Source organism: Hypomesus nipponensis, chromosome 23, assembly GCF_054491055.1.
Source record: "Hypomesus nipponensis isolate SF chromosome 23, ASM5449105v1, whole genome shotgun sequence".
Classification (NCBI taxonomy): domain Eukaryota; kingdom Metazoa; phylum Chordata; class Actinopteri; order Osmeriformes; family Osmeridae; genus Hypomesus; species Hypomesus nipponensis.
In genome coordinates, this window is record NC_140383.1 from 19,292,857 (window position 1) to 19,314,993 (window position 22,137).

Sequence of the window (22,137 nt, forward strand, 5' to 3'; positions counted from 1 at the left end):
CGACTTCATGCGGCGCCGGTGTCGCCTGCAGCCGCCTGCAGCCCGGCTGACTTGAAGCAGCCAATGGCATTCTCAGCTTCAAGGCAGCCGACTGCAGCCGACTGTCGGCGCCGCCGGCGCTGCATGAAGTCGAACGCCCCTACTGCTTTCGAAGATATAATCCAAACAGTGACGTCATACCAAATGCCGGATGGAGGTTCAGGACCGCAAGAATGAAAAAATAAAATAAAAAAAGGACCGCAAGAATGGAACACCATAGGCGTGTCGCGGGCGACTCGTTTCTCTTCTACACTGAAAAGGAAAGTAATTCTATAATCTATACCCCATTTGAAAGGATTTATGTTTTTCTTTGCCGTTCCAGTTTTGTGCTTAATGGTTTTAGCATAATTTTCCTCTTGGACTTCTTGAATGCACCCCAAACGTGAACGCGTTGATCAAAAATAAATGTAATTGGATGATGTGAGAGAAGCCATTCGTTCACCAAGCAGGTGTGATTCATATTATTCGACTAGTTTAAAAAAAATAGTTAATATTTTGGCATTGCCTATATAACATAATCGTATTCGGTTTGTGAAGGAAATCACATGGAATGTAACACATGGCAGCAGTTACCGTCTCCAAGCCGCTCTGTCATCCGTGCGCTTACGATGAGAAATTCAAAGGTAAACTCATCCTTACTTGATGGTCGTACATTCCAGTCATGCAAACGATGACAATTAAATATGGACAGTTGGTTGTATTTAAGTTACTTTGTAAATGCGATATAATGTAATTTTGACATTGTGCCTGAGACTCTGGGGGAGGATCCACCGGTTTCATTCTAACCCAATCTTTTGCTTCCTCATCACCTGGCTGAATTAGAGTAATTACGAGAAGTAAACAATGGGGTCTGTAGGTCCAGGTGGATGCCATGGGATTTGTTGTGGAGGGGAGATGGCGGGCAAAGAATGTTTTATCTGTGGCTTGAGGTGTGGTTCTCTTATTCTGTTCAGTTGAGCTGCACGTGAAGAGGCCTTTGGTGCCGGTCCAGCTCAGCCCGCAGCAGGTGGGTCTTGAGATGCTGTGTCTCTGTGGACAGCTGGACCTGCTCATCAGAGCACAGGTACACCAGGTAAGGTTGACTTATGCTGGGTACACACAAAAATATTTGTTAAATCTTTTAAGATTTAAAAAATGTGAGAGACCACAAACATGAGGACAAAAAAATCTTAGATTGAACCGTTTTGCTCCTATAGTGTGTGGTGTTTGTCCTCGTGGTTCCCCCCACATCAAGATTTCTGATCATAATTATTCAATATTTAAGTTTTGTGATCGGGGCGGCTCCGACGTTCTTCCGAGCAAGTTTCGGTCACTCTTAACACACTTCACACCTAGGGAAAATCTGATCAAATAATCTGTAGATAATCGGGACAATACCTAGGCTTGTCGGGACATTACCTAGGATTGTCGGAAGGGGGAAATCAACCCAAAATCAGCCTGATTATCTTATGGCGTGTACCCAGCATTACAGCAGGGTTCTCCAATCATGGTCCTCGAGGGCCACTGTCCTGCATGTTTTAGACGTTTCCCTGCTCCAGCACACCTGTTTCAAATGAATGGGTTGTTATCAAACTCTGTGGACCATTCATTTGAATCAGGTATGCTGGAGCAGGGTAACATCTAAAACATGCAGGACAGCGGCCCTCGAGGACCAGGATTGGAGAACCCTGACTTACAGTAACAACTCGCTTTGCGCACCTGGCTGCATCATAATAATAATAATAACCTTTATTTAACCAGGAGAGACCCATTGAGATTAAGAGTCTCTTTTTCAAGGGAGACCTGGCCAAGACAGGCAGTAGCATACATACAAACATAGTTACAGACAGAAACACAAAAGGAGACAACATTTAGGAGTTATTGTCATAGCCAGATACATTAAAAACACATTAAAAACATTTACATCTTAAGGAATCTGTCTCTAGTTCTTTCATTTAATTTAAAAACATTTAGCGAGATTAAATCCTTTAGTTTCAAGACATTTTGTAACATAGTCCATGCCGAGGGTGCAGAGTACACAAAAGCCCTCTTTCCTATTTCCGTACGGGCATAAGGGACAGATAGCATGACGCAGTCCTGGGAACGCAAAGAGTATTTCCCTGCACTTTTCTGGACACAAAGGTTGTATGGGAGCAGACCAAGAATGGCCTTATTTATAAAGGCGTACCAATGACAGAGCCTTCGGTTGGTCAGAGCAGGCCATCCTACCCGAGAGTATAACTCACAGAGTCAGAGCTTTACAGTTTATGATGAACCACAAGGAAGCATGGTATGCTGTGTCAACCTTATGAAGACACTGAGCAACGGTGTGCATATACAATAGATCACCATAGTCCAGTACAGATAAAAAAGTGGCATTGCTTTTTTACATTAAAAGAAAAACACAACTTATTTAGAAAATAAACCAGTAAAAAAAAAAAAAAAAGTTTTAGCCTCAGCTTTTTCACCAGGTACAGAACATGTGGCTTAAAAGTGAGGGAGTCATCAATCAAAATACCCAGGTATTTATAAGAGTTAACAAACTCTTTCACTTCCATCAAGAGTGACTACCGAAGCGATATTTAGTGGCCTGTTCCTATAGTTGGTAAACAACATACATTTAGTCTTATCTGCATTTAGAACGAGTTTCAGCTGAAGTAGGGTATTTAGGAAAATTATAAAAGCATTTTGCAAGTTTTCAGTGGCCTTTACAAGACGCACAGCAGTATATAACAGTGTCATCAGCATAAAAATGAAGATTAGCATCTGACACATTTTGACTAGATAGATTATTAATATAAATAGTGAATAAAAGTGGACCTAATACAGAACCCTGTAGAACACCCTTGTAGATGGATGCAATATCAGAACATAGACCATCATATTTAATGCACTGAGACCTATTACTAAGGTAGTTTGAGAACCAAGCTACTGCTTGCTCCGAGAGTCCTAAGTTTTAAAATATCATGATCAACTGTGTCGAACGCTTTAGACATATCAATAAAGAGTGATGCACAATGTTGCCTCTTGTCCAGTGCAACAGAAATGTCATTTACCACCTTCAGTGCAGCTGTGATGGTACTGTTTTTTTTCTAAAACCCAATTGATATGTTGACAAAATGGCATTTGTGTATAGAAACTCCTTTAATTGATCATTCAATAATTTTTGCAAGTACAAATAAATTAGATATTGGCCTATAGTTGTTTGAAATAGCTGAGTCACCCCCTTTTAATAAAGGAAGAACAAAAGCAGATTTCCATATCCTAGGAATCGCCTTATTCTGTACTGTAAGGTTAAAAAGATATGCAAGAGGCCCTGCTACAAAATCAGCTGCAATTTCAAAAAGTAAGGATCAATAAAATCAGGTCCTGAGGGTTTTTCTAGGATCTAAGGTTTTTAGGGCTTTATGAACTTATGAATAGAGAATGATACGAAATTAAAACACTGACCAGTATATACTAGAATGTGGTAGAACCTGTTGTCCTTGCCTTAGCCCAAGCCAATTTACGCTCATGAATAGTATCTGCTTGCTCATAGGAAAACCAAGGGTTATCACGCCATTTTACTCTGTATCTCCTGAAAAGTGCATGTGTATTTACAATTTGCATAAAACCATCATTAAAGAAGGTCCACGCTGCCTCCACATCGGGGATTAGCTTTATTTTACTCCAATTGAATTGAAACAAATCATGATAAAAACCCATTCATGTATCCTGCACAGTCGGAACGTGTTTTACTGTCTTTGTAGTTCCAGGAGCAGCTCAGGCAAGACTTCAGCCCAGAGGAGTCAGACACATTCCAGAGTCAGGGTGAGTGTCTTCATCCCTCTTATCATTTGTCCATCTTCTCTTTCCTCAACTCGTCTTCCTCAATCTGCAGTAATGTTTCTGGAACTGACAGCTGGGGGATGTCTTGTCAGAAGTCTCATGTTTCTTGTCCAGCTGACAGTGTGATGCTGTTTGCTCTGACCACACAGGAAGTGACATAATTGACCTGATGGTCCATTTCCTTGAACATCTGCCTAAGCCTCTACCTCAGCTGGAGGTATCTGTTTTACCTTGAATACAATTTACTGTGTTGACATACTGATAAGGAATATTATATATTATGATTTGGGTGAATGTGGATTTTTTTCCAGGACTACCTGGACATAGTAGGGCTGTCTGCCATATTTCCAAGAGTGGAAGTGTTCCTCCTCCAGGGTAGCCCCGTGGACATGCTTGAGAAGCCCTTAATGGATGGTGAGCTACCCCCACCCATCCTAACCCTACCTATCAGGAGGCCTGACATGCTGTTCGGAGTCTGAGACTCCCTATTAATGAGCATGCGGGACAGTTAGGTTCCAACTAGTTGTAGACTGAGTAATCGCAGGTAAAATAAACTACTGGTGTAAACCCTGACCCTGGGGAATGTTTTTTTGGCTTGATGGGGTTTGAACTAAAATGGTGCTTGTGTTGCAGAGTACTACTGTCACATCTCCAGGCTGAACCAGCTCCTTGTGCTTAGCCAGCAACTGCAGGAGGACATCAAGCACCTAGGGAGCCACAAATACATCACTCACCAACTTTCAGTTATCTATGTACCTAAAATATCTTCTATTCTCATGTCCTCTCTTTTCTGATAGCAATGTAATCTGTGTCCTAGCCATCTATATGTTTCTGTTTTGTAGCAGGTCATTAGTTCTTTCAAAGGCATCCAGCCCTTGTGGGTACTTAAGAAAGACATTGAGAGGAACTTCAAACACCTGAAGTTGTCCTTGGTGACAGAGGAAGGTTCAAGACAAGAGCCCCAGCTGTCTGCACACTACATCAGCTGGTGAGATCATTGATGTCAAGATTTTTGTTCACTTTTAAAATGTGTTTATTGATTGAAGTCAGATTTGAAATGCTTGTACCAATCGTGGTTCCCAGCCTGAGTAATGTCAGACCCCGTCTTGTCCTTTACTTCCTGATAGGATACTGGAGGTAATGGAGACAATAACGTCCACTGTGTCCTCTCTACCTGAGGAGCTGATGGAAGACCTGAATCCAGCCTTGACCTTCATCTCCCAGCTTTCCTCCTAGTCATCTCGCCAACCCTTTTTTTCCCTCTCTTCCTACATATCCTATAGCCTACATATCCTTTTATCTCCCCTCCACCCAGCCCTCCATAGGCTGCTCTTGTTTTCTGTTGGAACAAACAATAAGAACGCTTTTTGTTAGGCACAGGCACCAAATTACCCCTTTCTGATTAGCTGCTGTTAGTGCTCAATAACGTGACAGAATCAAAGTTTGAATGTAACATTTCTAATCATTGCATTTGTTTAACACTAATATAAATTATAGTCACATGGCTTGGGAAACTGATGATAATGATATTCCAACTGTCCAGTAAAATCTGATATTTGGCATTCAATTAAATGCTTTTTCAAATTAATTATATACATTCATCCTACCGCTGCTCCTCTGCGTCGAGAGGAGCCAGCTGAGGTGGCTCGGGCATCTGAACAGGATGCCTCCTGGACGCCTCCCTGGTGAGGTGTTCTGGGCACGTCCCACTGGGAAGAGGCCCCGGGGAAGACCCAGGACACGCTGGAGGGACTATGTCTCTCGGCTGGCCTGGGAACGCCTCGAGGTCCCCCAGGAAGAGCTGGTGGAAGTGGCCGGGGAGAGGGAAGTCTGGGCCTCCTTGCTTAGGTTGCTGCCCCCGCAACCCGACCCCCGGACAAGCGGGAGATGACGAGACGAGAGAAATTCATCCTAAATTTCAATTGATGGGTGGCAGTAAGCAGGGGGTGCAAACTCGTCACCTTTTGGCGAAATTTGTCGTTTTTGATCCAAAATAGGTCATTTGTGTGATTTGTGTAGATCTGCAATAAAAATAGAGGTGGGGGGGGATCCTTCAAGTAATCTGCAAACGCAAGCTGTCATTAATGTTTTTTTCAAGCATGTTCGTTTGGCCAACCAATGTCAGCACGACACACACACTTTTTATTTCAAGTCTTCGGGTCTGTAACTGCCTCGATGCCGTAATAGACAGGTGTGACGTTAGAACGCTGCAAAAACGGCTATCTAACGTAGGATAATGTGCTAATGTCAGACCACATCAACAAATCACATCATCCATTTTTGCTGGTTTCAATAACGGTGTTATCGGATAGTACAGTGTCTATTTCTCTGTAACTTTTGAAAAATCTAAGCGAGAAAACAACGAAAAATGTACTTTACATGAAAGCCAGAAAACAGAACTTTAGCTACAATTTAAGTTTAATTTCTCAAAATCAGCTTACCAATAAAAAGCAGTCTTGGGTCCAAAGTGATCACAACCACTTGTGTGATGTTAAATTGCTTCACATAAAAAAATCCTAAAATAAATCATGGGAAATCAACGGAGCAAGGGTTTACTCTGATATCAATGTAATGTTAGCGATAGATGGGTGAGAAGCCCCCCCCTGCTAATATTTTGTCTCTTCTGTTTGTCCAAAGCCAAATCTATTCTTGGGGTTCCAACATTTTCAAAGCAATTTGGCTTTGAATGTGAGTAGTTGATCGAGTTATCTTATGTTACGTCGTTTGAAGCAAACATTTTAGCTCTGGCATTGGTCTCCCATTATTTATTTATGACTTCACTTTGGAATGGAAGTCAATTTTCCAGGTTCTCACCCCTTCATTGAGGCAGAGGTTAGGTTTGCCTCCCATATGTGCTTTTTCACTGCGGTTTTATGTCAGATCAGCAATAGCTTGTACACATACGCGAAATACATGACCAAATATTTGGTTGTGTGTCTGCCAAGGGGATGCTGGGTTGGGGTGGGGGGAGGCCACATGGGAAGGGAGTTATGTAGGAAGTATTTCAAATGTTGATTCTGTGAGTTATGCATGTAAAATTCTAATAAACAGAAGTAAAAAAAAAGAACTGGCTTAATTTCTCCTTTCCCTTTTCCTTGTTCAGAAAAGGATCAAAGACAAGTTAAAGGGGTTGTGAATGTTGAAAACACCCAAACTGAATAGCCACAGCTTATTTGTGTTTTACTGGAATAACATTGAAGCATATAAGAATATATATATAGATATATTTAAATATTTAAATTATATATATTTAAATATTTAAATTATATATATTTAAATATTTAAATTATATATATATTTAAATACAAATATGCCCAGAGGAGCATGCCGAACCCCCCGAGGGGGTCCTTGTCACCTTTTTCATCCCTGATGAGTTTGCACCCCTGAGTAAGGGACCTAGATAATGGAGTAGGGGGCGCTGGCCTGGGTTTGACAGATGGTATATTTATGTTTTAGAGAAGTAAATAATAGACGCTTGTTCGTTGCTAGCTAGCATTGATACACAGGTGGGGTGAATAGCAACTGGTCTCTGCCATTATCAACACACTATGAACCACCAACTGTGTGCATGTGAGATGGTGACACAGAAAAATGAGATGTGTTTGGTTACTCTATGCTGAATGGTTTCTAGGCCTATGGTTTAAAATCATTCCTGCTATGGCACTTTTTGGAAATTTTCGAATTTATAACAATAAATAACATGCTTGCCCACCAGTTTAGCATCAACTCAAATGTATTCAAAGAAGACATGATGATGACAGACTGATGAGATTGATGTGTACTTATTTTAACAGAATTACTGTTTTAAAGTCTACCCTCCTAAAAGTTGAGATTTCAGAGCACAAATGAGTTTTAAACTAATTGTAAGCAATGTCTTTGATATTTATTGCCCAGTTTAGTTTTAAATACAGGGACAGGGATTGATCAGATATGTCTGATGTAGGCCTTCATGTCAGGGTAATATTACTAGAGTTCTACCACGCCTCATAACAAATGTTTATAATACACCCATCACACAACATTTGTCTAATAATGCCAGGAATCTATGTGTGTGCTGTCTGTCTCTGCAGTTTTATAATTAGAGTTTATGGCAATGCGTTTCCCATGATTTATCTCGAGGACCAGGCACTGCGCAACTAATTTTCAGAACCCAAGTACGTGCAGTGCTGCATTTCAAATTGTTTGGATAAGCGCTTCCACATAACTAAAATGATTTGCCGCCAGTTTTGCAATGAACTCTTTCAGCCATGTTGAGCTGGCACTATACATAGTGTTGAGCTGCACTATAGGCTACACGGCATTTACCTGAACTCCACTAAACATTTGAACAACTGATCTCACAGCAGGGTTTTCTTTATGGATGAAATGCATGCTAGCAAATAGAAAGACACAGTGCCGCCACTCCCATAACGCGCACTACGCGATGTGCGTATGTCACCAAGTCACTGTGTCCAATCCCGACCGCTGTTAACTACTATTGTCCAAACCCGAATGGGGTTTTGACACCCAGTTTCCGGTCTTTTTCCCACCATTTTCTTTTGCAATCGCTATCAAAGTGTAAGTAATATTATTTTAGGCATACCAAACAATCTACGTGTCAAATTTCATAAACATATATGGACGTTTACATATCTAAATAATTTAGGAAAGTTACATTGATGAGAGAAAGCCGAAAGACCACTTGGGCGACGCTCGGGCGACGCTTTTTACTATGACATGAGAAGAGTTCAACAAAACATCCAGCAGGTGGTGGTAAACAGTCAAATTTAGATTTTATCGCATAGTTTGGAGATGTTGAAGCGTGATATCTTATTGTCCCCGTAGAAACCCTCTAGGTGGCTTTGCCGCTTCGCGGCTTGGCCACCAATTTCTAGGCTATAGGCTACTTGATGTTACATGTTGATGTTCAGCCTATTCAATTTCACAACTTCAGAAGGACAAGACAAGCAGTACACTGTTATCCTTATTTATATGGCTTGTCACTGCCTGAAGTGCCTACTCATACTAAGAACGTCGCTGCTAATCCAGACAATACGATCATAATACGCGTAACACAACATGGAAACATTCGTTTCCTATGCGATTTGTGTAGCCTATGGCTGAGTGTTTCTTCGCTATATCTTTTGAAATCAATTCATTTCATAATTGTATATTCTGAAAAATGTAGTGAGCACTACATTACAGCCATTCACACCATAATAAATGGAAGCTAAGAAAATAAAAGATTAGAGTGGGATTCGATCCCTCAAGCAAAAACTGATGCATTGCTGTAAAGCCGTTGGATGAATTAAAATGTGACAAGAAATGGGCAGTGTAGTTGCTAAGAATGTGCTTATTTTATTGATGAAACGGTTAATTTGTAAATTTGCTCCGACTTTTCGATTACCTAGCTAGCATTGCAGTGCAGCGCCATCTACTGTTCTGGCAGTGAATTGCCGTCAGTTTTATAAATTCAACCAATCCGTCCGACTCCGTGCGTGCATCTGTCCGTAACGGAGTCGGAGAAGTATAATGGCCGATTTATACTTCTCCGACTAAGTTTTTTTTACTTTTGAACATGCGCCGCCGTGACGTCGCCGCCGGTAGTCGTTCCGTACATGGCGTCGCCGTCAAGTTGCTCGTTTGCAGGCCCATTAAGGCCGTTATATGCTACTCCGTACTATACGATTACGGACACATGGGAAGGGCCTACGCATAGTTGGAACGCCCTGAAACGCCCTCTCCGTCGTCTGCGGGGCCGACGGAGACGTTTCCCGTGCACCGTTTAAATTCCTGTCGATCCGTCGTGCCGTGCTGTACGCGACGGATACCCCTTGGCCGTGATTGGTCCGCTACAACATCATTTCCAAACGACATCATTTCCGACTTCGACAGAAAGGCATTTTCTCTAAGGTCGTCTTTTTGAAAGACGTCTGTGATGAGAACTTCTTGGAGAGAAATGTTATTGTGAGCTAGTTTATGCTCTACTCTAGCGAATTCAGAAACGTGAGTTTGTTGTCTGTGCACTGACTGCCACAGTTTAGTGACCTATAGCACATTGTAGTTTTGACTGTAGCCTACATACAGTTTGTATGGATCTTTTTGTTCCAATTATATCAGTCTTTTTGTTTATCATTTTTCACATTGGATTATACACTTGGTGGAGAAATGAATTCACAAAACCAGAGCCTTGTCTATATCGCAGGGGTGTCAAACTCATTTTCACCGAGGGCCACATCAGCATGGTTGCCGTCAAAGGGCCAGTTGTAACTACGATGTAACGTCAGTAACGATGTAAAAACATGGTGTTTTTGTTGTAGCTTTTGTGAACATAGGGCATATTATGCTGCAATTTAAGTCCGCCTTTTAATTCTGGGACAATCTGCTGTTTTTCTTGGAGGATACATTTGCAAATTTTTCTCAGTGTTTGGTGACAAAATGCAAGCGCGCATAGCGCAAGAGCAAAACTTGTTTTGCCCTTCATCTGAACGCAGAATAGCTTTTTGAGCCTTATGTAAAATAAACATTGCCGTTTTCCAATAGCCTAGGTAAAACCTTGTCTAATGAAGGTGATGTCTTCATCATTGCTGGCTCCAAATTGTCGATAAGGGAGGCAGAAACATGCTAGCTTGGCTGAGTACTCTAACCAAGTTCGAGAGCGATACCAACTTGGGTTGAATGCCCGAGGACCTTGGCTGAAAATGCACATGGGGTACGTTCTCAGAACCGGCTGCATTGTGGTGCTGTCATTCGAACCATGCTCGCCTTCAACCAGTTAAACTTTGCGTTTAACACTGATGTGCATACACTGCTTTCTAGAGGCGGGATGTCGTCACTTTGCCGTAACACAATTGAAATGCATGGTGAGAGATGTCGTTTATGGTCAATGCACGCTGTAACAGTGCGTGTCCACTGCAGCGACGCGATGCGAGCGACAACATGTTTTCCATTCATTTTCTATGGAGCCAGGCGAATCGCTTGCGTGGTGCATTGTGGGTAGCGACGCGATTCAAGCGATTCGAATTGAGATTTTCTCAACTTTATGCTAATGAGGAGCGATTTTCGGTAGCGATGGCCAATCGGAGTGTTTTCTTGTTTCTCGTAACGTAGAAACCATGGTAAACATTTCTAGCTTTCTAGGTTTCAAGCTGGAGGAGAAACTAATCGTTTGTGTGGCTGCTTACCCAGTCCTGTACGATACATATCTGTATTCGTACAGAGATGTTAATACAAAAAAACGATGCATGGCGCAAGGTTTGCCGAAGTTGTGGGTGCTTGTACTTTCAAATTCAGTTTAGTCACATAACGTAACTTCGTTCTGTCCTAACTAGTTAGCTAGCCGGGCTGGAACTCCCTATCGTATCGGCAGATTAGCAGAGATTGAGGAATATAGTAAAACGTTTTTACACATGTCAACGTGTATGTCTACAGTACAGTATTAAACAGTTTTATATTTTGTAAACAAGTTGTATTTTGATCGATGTTGCAACTACGTAAACCCAAGTCTGCACACTTGGCCATGACAACTACAACAGTGACTTTAGAGAACTACATTCTACATTAATCTGTTTGAAACGCCCCCGAGCGTGGTGAACTGTGGGAAGGCAAGCGATGGCAAGCGATTCGCGTCGCTGCAGTGGACACGCACTGTAAAGCAGCATAGACTTAATTCAATAGCCCATTAATCTTCCGCGGGCCACATAAAATGACGCGGCGGGCCTTGAGTTTGTCTTTAATATAATATTATGTGACTGCACCTGCTGCACTCATCGTCTGACTAGTGACAGCTGGTAAGAATGTCACACGTGTGAGGAGAGGTGGGAGATAAACAACGACGATTTCTAACTTACAAAGACGCAACAAAGCAACGTGTTTTCGACAAAAAACCGCTTCTCCACCTACTGTTCTGGCGGTGAATTGTTTTCAGCACCCCCAGCCTTCGGAGAACCATAAAGGCAACAGAAATGCTAATTAATCCGTCCTATCCGGCGGCCCGCCCATCCGTAACGGAGTCGGAGTACCATACTGGCACCTTTAGTTCCATTCAAAAATCCACGCGGTCTGGCGGCGACGTATGGTTAGGCTGCTCCTTATCCTTCTCCTGGTAAGCCGAGGAATGTCCCTTTCCGCACCCCATACACAAGTCTCCCTAGGCAGGTTCTCCATGTCCCTTTCCGTACCCACATCCCTAGCTAGGACCTGCCGTTCATAGAAGTAATTATGTTTACTAGCCTACTACTACACCCCCCCAAAAAAAAGTTAGCAGGTGTATAAGATTACGCTACTGACAAAATTGACCTGTAAATAAATACTGTCACACAGGTAGTTGTTGCAGTTAATTGCCAAACACTTCGTTCTTTGAGTCCACTTGGACTTTGTTGTCATTTTGTTCCTGTGTAACTGTTATAACTGGCTAGTAGGCTATGTAACTTTGTTATTATTAGTCCGGGCAAAGTAGCGTTTTACAACAGACTAATTGTAAAATATTTTTTTTGCAGCTTAGATCATTTCTATGAGGTATCCAGAACAACATAGGCCTACTAAACGTCCTCAGAAATCCTACTTGAGGAAATATGGCTCAAGACACACTTGTTACGGGAGTACAACTGTACTTAGGAATGGTTTGCTGGACCCAATGCTAGTTTCCTCAAGGATCACAATGACGCTTGTTTATAGCCTCTTTGCTCTGTTGGTTAGTGGTAACTGATTTAAATGGTTGTACTCGCTGGGAAATGTTTTATTTTATTGTTACTTGCTTTTCCACAGGTAAACAGGGGAGTGGGCAGGCTCTCCTTATACAGGCTCTGGGTTTGCTGTGTCTACTGTATAGTCTATGCTGCAGACCTGGAGCACTGATATCATAGAAGATATTTCACGCTACTGCTTGTTAAACCCCTTGCCACGCGATGGCACTGTAACTTAAGCATCTGGACTAAACATGGACGGCTCTAGACTAGTCATATTCCTCTGGTAAGATCAAACTCTTTATAGTTATAACTGACATTGCACATCGCGAAATACATCACTTCTCTGAATGTAAGAATATGACCACATTCCACCCATTATGAGAGACTTAAACAGTTATTCCGACAGCTAGGTTTATCCGCTCTCCCCCACTACCGCAAACAAAGCGTGTCATTTTGTGTACATAATCTGTAGCTATATCCGTGAATACAAAATCATCATTTATGAGTGAAGGTGCGGTTCAGTCTGGCCGTGAGGGCTGTGTCGGAATGAGCACAGGCATGGGGGATGGGGACAAAGCTTTTGCTTTAGAGAGCAAAACGGGGGGAAATCTAGAGGAGGGACCGCACAGCCAGAGTGATACTCGGACTATCCAATCAGACTCTTGTTTATATTTACTGATGTAGAAGTAGCCAATGGTCGGTTTAAAAAGACATGCTTCCTCCATCGCGCATTAGCTGCCATGAGTGCAGAGACAGTGTTTTGAAAAATTAGGAACGTATGTATGTGGTATATAAATAGGTCTGACGAATTCAACGAAACATTTACAGAAAATATCTTCGTAAGAACAGCTAAATTCCCTAAATACATAAACGGTAAACTTATTGGGTGTGATTGCTTTGGCTAGGACCAACCTATTAGCCTATTCTCTCGCATAAAAAAACATTTATTGGGTGTGCTTACCTAACCTATATTCTGTCATGTTTATTCATATATTATTATTTATTTTGCCACCCCTGAAAACCTTTTTCACGACATAGCTTGTTCGTCTTGGTCCTATCCATGCGAACGTACTATTTGACGGTTTAGGCAGAATTTAAAGAAAGTAAATTCCATGTTTTACTTTTAAGTACATTATATGTGTGAAATGAGTTCCTGAAAGCATGTGCAAAGCGCTAAAACTTTTTCGCACTGAAATGTGGAGTTAAGGCCATATGGCACACTGAGTCCGAGGTATTCCAACACATTATTCTGTAGTGTGGTGAATCAGCATCTAAATTAAAATGTGACGAGAAATGGGAAGTGTAGTTGCTGAAAATGTGCTTATTTTATTGATGAAACGGCTCATTTGTAAAATTGCTCTGACTTTTCAATAACCTTGCTAGCATCGCAGTGCAGCGCTATATACCAATCCGTCTGACTCTGTCCGTAACGGAGTCGGAGAAGTATAAATCGGCCTTTAGGCAATTTTCCCTAGATAGCCAGTTACATCACACGACCCCTCAGGCCTTGTTCACACTTGACCTCTTTTTTTAGAAAGCGCCGGCGCTGCTTTCAGTGCGAGAATTATGTAACCTTAACAATGGGAATCATACATTCTAGCTATATATTATTATCCTTTATTTTCCGTGATATCTTGGTGGGTTTATATTAAGCACTCAGACGGTGGTTTATATAACTGAACACGTTTACTAGGACAGATAGAAATCACCAGCATACACACAAGTCTCCCGCTCCAGAACTAACTTCTTAGCTTACTCGTTACATTAAGTCAGGTGACTTCGAGAACCAATCACATAACAATCACATGATAACTCTTAACCTGAGAAACCCAGTCTATTACATTCCTCCCCTTTACATTTAAGAACCGTCTAAACTAACAATCGTTTACTTAACTACTAGGTCTTCTTGACACTAATGGTCACCTTAACATTATTATTGTTATTTTTTTTTTGAACACCACTCATTTTAATCCATTACAAATCCAGCCTTTTTGGAGCACTTCTGAGTCTCTCTGGATGTCTTCTGTGGGGCACCCCGGACGGAACAGTAGGTGGGCTGACACTGCTGGGCGAAGGAGGAATAGCATTTCCTGGCACTGCAGGGTTCAGACGAATGGCCTTATCTGAGGTGTCGGCATCAGGTGGTTTTTCTCCACTGGTTGAGGTGGATACAAGTGCTGGTGGAACAACTACTGTTAAATCCTGGTCCTCCTGTGTGTATGGCTCGAGTTTCTTGAGTTCTCCTCTCCTCCCTAGCATGTGATCAACATGGACGGAACGTTGCCTGTGTCCTTCCCAGACCAGGTACGTCACAGGACCCAAGCACTTTCTGACAGTAGCGGCAGTCCATTTCTCATCTCCCCTGAAATTTTTAACTCGGACTTGGTCATTCTCCTGAAATTCTCTCAATTTCAGTCTCTCTTTATCATGATACAGTTTCTGTTTTGCCTGCTTGTGCTCTACAGTGTGAGACAAGTCTGGTCTCAACAGACTGAAGCGTGTGCATATCTCTCTCTTTAAGAACAGCTCAGCTGGAGAGCGACCTGTGACTGTGTGAGGCGTAACCCTATACATGAGCAGAAAGTTTGACAGCCTGTGTTGCAGTGTGATGCTGGGCTGTCCACTTGCTTCTAGGACCTGCTTCACCAGAGCACGCTTCAGTATTTGGACAGACCTCTCTGCAGCTCCGTTTGAGGCTGGATGATACGGTGGGACCAGCGTTTGTTTTATTCCATTTTTGGCTAGAAACTGCTTGAACTCTGAGGAGGCGAACTGGGGTCCATTGTCCGACACAACCTCTTCCGGAAGACCATGTGCAGCAAAGAGGTTGCGCAACACCTCTATGGTTCGGCTTGATGTTGTGGAGGTCATGTGAAAAACCTCCAGCCATTTGGAATGGCTATCCACTACCACTAAGAAGGATTGTCTGTCTTTTTCCGCAAAGTCTAGATGAATCCTCTGCCAGATTCTGACAGGCCACCGCCAGGGATGGAGCGGTGCCACAGCAGGTACCTTCTGCACCGCTTGACACACTGCACAGTTCTGAACCATGTTCTCAATCTCACCGACCAAACCTGGCCACCATAAATAGCTGCGGGCTAAGGCCTTCATTTTGCAGATGCCTGGGTGTTCATGGTGCAGGTCTTTAAGAATCTGTTGTTGGTGCATTTGAGGAACAATGACTCTGAGACCCCACAAAACACACCCCTGGTCTGCTGACAGCTCATGTCTCCTGACAAAGTATGGTTTCAGGCTTTCATTGTTCATGTAATTAGGCCATCCATTCATTGTATTGCTCCAAACTTTACTCAGCAAAGGATCTCTGCTTGTGCCTACTTTGATGTCATGAGCTGATATTGGCAGATCTTCCACATGTGAAAAGTAGAAAATGTTGGATTCCTGTGCTGTCTTGTCGGACTCAGTCACAGGAAGTCTGGACATGGCATCAGCATTAAAGTGGTCTGCCGACTTCTTGTATTCTAGCTCATAACCGTAAGCCATCAGGATCAACGCCCAGCGCTGCATATGCAAGGCTGCCAACGTAGGCACTGCTGACTTTGGTCCCAGTATAGCCAGTAAGGGCTTGTGATCAGTGAAGAGAGTAAACTTGCGTCTGTATAGATACTTGTGAAATTTTCTCACTCCATAGATGATTGCTAGTGCCTCTTTCTCTATTTGAGCATAATTCTTTTCTGCATCAGTCAGAGTGCGCGAGGCGAACGCAATTGGTCTCTCTTCACCATTCTCCATCACATGCGAAATGACTGCACCCACCCCGTAGGGGGATGCGTCACATGCTAATCTCAACGGCTTCTCTGTGTCATAATGAACCAGGACCGTGCTGCTCAGTAACATCTCTTTTCCTTTCTTGAAAGCTTCCTCACATGCAGGTGTCCAGCTCCACTTTTCCTCCCTTTTTAGCAGAGCATGCAATGGCTGTAACACACTGGACAAGCTTTTCAGAAAACGGCCATAATAGTTCAACAGTCCCAAATACGACCGCAACTCAGAGACATTCGTGGGATTTGGGGCGTTCACAATTGCCTCCACTTTTTGCTGCGTGGGGTGCAGGCCTTCATGGTCTATCTGATGCCCCAAGTACTCTACACTAGTCTGCAAAAATCTGCATTTGGCCAACTTTGCTCTCAAGCCATAACGCGCCAGGCAGCCTAACACTGCTTCCAGTCTTTTCAAGTGCAGGGCTTTTGTGTTGGCGGTGATTAGAATGTCATCCAAACAACAAGTCACTCCTTCTTGTCCCTGTAGGATCTGATCCATTACTGATTGAAAAATTGATGGTGCGCTGGCCACCCCGTAGCTGAGGCGATGGTTGCGGTACAGTCCTCTGTGGGTATTAATGGTTAGATACTGCTCCGAGTCTTTGTCCAATCTCAATTGTTGGTAAGCATGAGAGAGATCTAACTTTGAAAGCCATTTTCCCCCCGCTAGAGTCGCAAATAAATCCTCAGTGTTGGGCAGGGGGTAAGTCTCTACTTCCAGTTGGCTATTTATTGGGACCTTGTAATCCCCACAGATGCGGATGGATTTATCAGCCTTTGGTTCCACCACGATCGGGGCCCCCCATTGACTTCGATCCACTTTGGAAACTATTCCCTCCTTTTCCATCCTATCCAGTTTTTTTTCCACAGCCTCTTTCAGTGAATATGGCACAGGGCGGGCTTTGCAAAAGACTGGCCGCGCCCCAGGTTGCATTCTTATGGTTGCTCTGAAATCCTCTATGGCACTGACCTCCTCAGAGAACACCTGTGAGTGGCGCTGAAGTACTGCTTGTAATTCTGGGTCGCCATGCTTGGTTTCTTTTCCTAGTGTGAAGATATTTTTCCAGTCCAGCTTCAGCTTCTCCAGCCAATTTCGGCCAAAGAGAGCAGGCCTATTGCCTTTCACTATGACGAGAGACATTGTTGCTTTCTGGCCACCATACTGAACTGGTGGCTGAACATAGCCAAGCAGGGGAATTGTTTCTCCCGAGTACGCTTTTAATCTGATATTGGACTTTTCAATGGGTAAATGTGGGAATTTCTTTTGGTGCAAAACTTCTGATGCGATGGACACTGCCGCACCTGTATCCAACTGCATGCTAATGTCCTCATCACCCACTTTCACATTAACTTTAATGCCTCCATCCCCACTGGATGCCATGTAGACTGTAATGACCCCGAATGGGTCATCTTCACCATCTACGCTCTGATCCTCAGTGTCCACATACTGGGCCCTGGCGGTCTGTCTTTTATTCCGACATACTCTGGAAATATGCCCCGTCTTGGAACAAGAATGACATTTCTCATTTTTGAATTGGCACTCCTGGGGTGAGTGTCTCCCTCCCTCACAACGGTAGCATCTCTGCTCACTGTCCTGTGTCTGTTCAAATTTCTGGTTTGTACCCTCATTTCCACTTCTAAACTGCCATTTTCCTTTGCTTCCAAACTTTGGTTTTAGAAACTTCATTAATAGCTGCATTCTGCGATTTTCCTAAGATTTCAAAGGAATTCTTGGATGCCATTTCCATTGCCAATGCTATCTCACATGTTCGTGCAAATGTTAGCCCTTCCTCTGCTAGTAATTTCTTTGAATTGACTCGGAGGCCAATCCACTCACAAGACGATCTCTTAAAGCTTCATCTAAGTGAGTTCCATACTCACAGTACTTCAACAAATTTCTTATTGCCACAAAGTAATCAGACACTTATTCTCCATCCTTTTGATCACGTTTTTGAAAACAATGACCAACGTTTTTGGCTGATAATGTGATTTCAATGCGTCAGTCAACACTCTATACGTCAATCCTGAGGGCTGGTTTGGCATTACCAAGTTATTCAGCAGTCCATAGGTTTCTGGCCCAATGCATGCTAAAAAGACACTGACCTTTTTTGTCATCCTTAATTTCGTTTGCCAGAAGCCAGATTTCAAATCTCTCCAGGTAGGATGCAAAGTCCTCCAGCGACTGCTTGTATTCATTCACTCGTCCGATTAGCGCCATCTCATCTGTCTTGCAGTTCAGGAAAAATCTGTGCTTTTTCTTCACAGTTTCTCGCGTCTAACCCTCTCACTGCAGACCGATCATCCTCGTCGCCAATGTGATATCTTGGTGGGTTTATATTAAGCACTCAGACGATGGTTTATATAACTGAACACGTTTACTAGGACAGATAGAAATCACTAGCATACACACAAGTCTCCCGCTCCAGAACTAACTTCTTAGCTTACTCGTTACATTAAGTCAGGTGACTTCGAGAACCAATCACATAACAATCACATGATAACTCTTAACCTGAGAAACCCAGTATATTACATTTTCCTTGTCCATCTTGGTCTATTTTGGGGGCACCGGTAACTAATGTATAAGGTTACTAGGGAAGGTACACGCACCTACTCTCCTCGTCCTGATTGGTCAGCTGTCAGAAAGGCGCTTGACGTCACCCAGCGCTTTTCTGAAAGGTTGAGAAAATTGAACTTAAAAAGGCGTCGGGCGCTGCGCTTTTTTAGAAGTTTTTAAAAGGCGGCCACTTTTTAACGCTCATACTGTTGTTGCCATATAATAATACCTACTTACTAACCGAGAGTGAGGTCATGCCGGGAAATGTCAAACTGAGGCTGGAACGATATGGCAAAGCCGGGTGGGTAGTCATGCCAGCCGTGTATTGCCCTCATCGCCAGTCTGATACGGATCCGTATTGCCCTCTGACGTCATCTTCAAAATGAGCGATATCGACGAGTCAGCTGCTGAGTTTTCCTTTCCAGATGATGCTGAAAAGATTTGTCATCGAAAGTGAGGATGAAGTCTAGACTCTTTGAATCACTTGTGTCGTTATTTTGTGTTGAAATTAAAGCCATTTTAGCAGCACCATGTTGTCCGCTTGTTGCCATACGTTCCAGCCTCAGTTTGACATTTCCCGGCATTACCTCACTCTCGGTTAGTAAGTAGTTATTATTGCCCTACTCTGACGTCATCTGCGGTCTGATACGGATACTATGAAGACTAGACTCTTTGAATCATTTGTCGTTATTTAGTGTTGGAATTAAATCCATTTTAGCAGAACCGTGTTGTCCGCTTTCTATCAAAAGTAATTGGTTGCCAGACAACCCTTACAAAAAAGAAGTATATTAAAGTATACTATAAGTATACTAAAATACGGATAGTACATTTTTTGTTCACTTTTGATATACTTTTAAGAAATATGCTTAGAAAATGGTGCACTTTTGATATTTCCTTTTAAGAAGTATACTTAGAAAATAGTGCACTTTTGACATACTTTTAAGTATGCTTTGAAAATAGTTCAGTTTGGTGCCCTACGCATAATTCCTTTATGATGCTGTTTCTAAGTATATCAAAAGTAAACTATTTTCATAGCATACTTAAAAGTACATCAATGCTTTGAAAATAGTTCACTTTTGATGTACTTTTAAGTATGCTATGAAAATAGTTTACTTTTGATATACTTAGAAACAGCATCATAAAGGAATTATGCGTAGGGCACCAAAATGGCTTGGCACTGATTTCACAATTCTAACCAACCTGGCATTGGATTTGTTAAATGCATTCTGGTAGATTGATTTTCGCGCACATGCATGGCTTTCAGATGGTGAAAGAGATTGCTAGTGTTTCCACCTTTGGCTAGCACAATTCGACAACATAACTTACAGAGTAGGCTACTGTTTGTTGGTCGATGTCGGATACCTTGAAACCAAATCATTTCCAAACAATAGAGGCTCAATTTTTTTTTACCATTCTTCTTTGTCCGGCAAATCAACCCCACTGGCGTTATTTTCAGACATCAACGCTTGCTTACACTTGCCAACAAAAGCAGTTTACTCATAAATGTTTGCTTCCTCTGGAGTTATTTCCCCCTCGCAGTAACCCCTTAACCAATGATATGTGCTTTGAGTTTAAGTTGTCATCAGTATCTGGCAGTTTTCAGAAATAAAATTGGTGATTGGATGGCAAAGATATTAAGGCAGGAACCATGGGAATTTTATTTCCCATATTTGAATGGTCCGGCTGGGGAAGACTCGATCCTGCTAGCCCCCATGAAATGTAGCATGAAATGTAGAATGAAATGTAGCATGAAATGTAGCATTGGGAAATGTACCATGAAATACTTAAACTGTGAAAAAATTATATATGTATTTTACATCAAATTAATTGGCATTTTAATTAATTCATGACACATTTAAGAACACTTATGTATTTAATTTCTATTTTAATTAATTAATTACACATTTAAGTAATTATTTAATGGTGTATTTATTTAATGGTGTATATTTAATTAATTGTGGCACTTTTAGTCCTCCATAGCAGTACTTAATTAATTGTGTTATCTGTCGAACTCACCCATCAAAGTTGGTAGGCGGATCGGTAGGAGAATGTCTAATCTAATATAATCCGTAAATAGGCTCTGGTCTAGCTAGTCTAGTTCACCTGGCACACGGTTGACATTCAACGTTGAAATGCTGGTTGGCAGTCACTCGCTAGCCATACAGTAAATTTGTAGTGGCCATAACCTTGCAAATGTTACTGGAAAAAAATGTGTGAAGTGCTGTACTATAGACCTATTTGACAAGATCATGCAACATCTAGTCAACCTCTCTGATTCCTTGCATCATGCCGTGTAAAAGCTGTATTTTGATCGAGACAGGAGCACCAATAGGCACTTCACCCTACTTACCTCGGGAATGTCCCTGTACTTACTATAAGTCGCTCTGGATAGGAGCGTCTGCTAAATGTACATGTAAATGATATTGTAAGTACATGAACCCAAGTCTGCACACTATACCATTTTACACAAACTACAACAGTGACCTTAGAGAACTACAACTCTTTATTGACTTTTCTAACACGCCCCCAAGCGTGGTGCACTGTGGGAAGGCCAGCGTTGCAGAGCGTTAAAAAACGCTGCAGTGTGAAAGCACCGTCACAATTTCCCCAGGTATTTTACCCTCTCTAGTTTGTCATATCAGGGCTTTCATGTCTCACGCATTCTCCGTGAGACAACACCTTGTATTTCTCAAGCTGAGAAGTAAGGGATAACTTGTCCCACTATATACAATTAATGGACGAGGCGCAAGCATATATAAGTTTTCTGCAGAGTTGAGCTGTCTACCAGCAGAAACACCAGTAGCAGTATGGTCACTACTGAAGTTTCCGGTCTGTTAGTATTGTCTCCTAAATTGTTTCTCTCCTTTTACTCAGGCAGAACGCATTAGATGTGAGCCACTCAAGGGGGCAGGGCCAGGGATGAGTACAGACAGAAGAGGATGGTGAGTTCTACCCACAAATTAATTTACATTCTAATCGCATGCTTTCAAGTGGCTTGGAGCTTCGGAGTCTGTGAAATACATGTGTAATGTGTATCATGTCTGTGCATAAGTGTGTGCGTCGCTGTTTCTGACAGAAGGGGAAGAAGAGGGCAAGAGAAGGCTCAGAGAATGCCAAGCGCAGGCACGTGAAGACCAGCTGTGCCAGTCTGGGCCGGCCAGGGAACAGGCATCTCAAACATGCAGACATTGAGGCTGTCACCCTCTTTGAGGTGGTCACCATGGGCAGGGGCGCCATGCAGGTAAGGACTCTGGTATCACTGATATAAAGGCAGACTCATTAGTATACATTA

The 22,137-nt window shown here is 42.5% G+C and overlaps 2 protein-coding genes across 6 annotated transcripts in view; both read left to right on the top strand.

Annotated features, from left to right (window-relative positions):
- Nucleotides 1–143: 143 nt before the first annotated feature.
- LOC146234493 (uncharacterized) lies at nt 144–5,487 on the top strand. 3 transcript variants are annotated; one of them, XM_084688285.1, is made up of 9 exons: nt 144–488; nt 577–662; nt 993–1,111; nt 3,768–3,828; nt 3,996–4,063; nt 4,158–4,260; nt 4,480–4,598; nt 4,689–4,834; nt 4,974–5,487. In XM_084688285.1, the coding sequence occupies exons 2-9, from the start codon at nt 599–601 to the stop codon at nt 5,080–5,082; spliced, it is 789 nt and encodes a 262-aa protein (XP_084544411.1). In that variant the 5' UTR covers nt 144–488; nt 577–598; the 3' UTR covers nt 5,083–5,487. The 3 variants fall into 3 exon arrangements, with proteins under 3 accessions (XP_084544411.1, XP_084544412.1, XP_084544413.1); XM_084688286.1 differs by having other exon boundaries at nt 993–1,102; XM_084688287.1 differs by having other exon boundaries at nt 146–488; nt 993–1,045.
- Nucleotides 5,488–11,619: 6,132 nt separating this feature from the next.
- Nucleotides 11,620–22,137, top strand: part of LOC146234494 (cohesin subunit SA-2) — a 30,492-nt gene continuing 19,974 nt past the window's right edge. The window contains exons 1-4 of one of the 3 annotated variants that reach the window (XM_084688536.1): nt 11,620–11,929; nt 12,324–12,795; nt 21,720–21,787; nt 21,922–22,086. In XM_084688536.1, coding sequence (XP_084544662.1) covers nt 21,785–21,787; nt 21,922–22,086 — 168 coding nt within the window. In that variant the 5' untranslated portion in view covers nt 11,620–11,929; nt 12,324–12,795; nt 21,720–21,784. Of the gene's footprint in view, nt 11,930–12,323; nt 12,796–13,369; nt 13,386–21,719; nt 21,788–21,921; nt 22,087–22,137 lie in introns of those variants that run through there. The other 2 variants (XM_084688538.1, XM_084688537.1) reach the window with 2 other exon arrangements.

Coding starts and splice junctions, on each gene's coding strand:
- LOC146234493 (XM_084688285.1), top strand. CDS start 599: ATGGCAGCAGTTACCGTCTCCAAGCCGCTCTGTCATCCGTGCGCTTAC. Junction 3,829..3,995: donor AGACACATTCCAGAGTCAGG/GTGAGTGTCTTC, acceptor CTGACCACACAG/GAAGTGACATAATTGACCTG. Junction 4,835..4,973: donor TCTGCACACTACATCAGCTG/GTGAGATCATTG, acceptor ACTTCCTGATAG/GATACTGGAGGTAATGGAGA.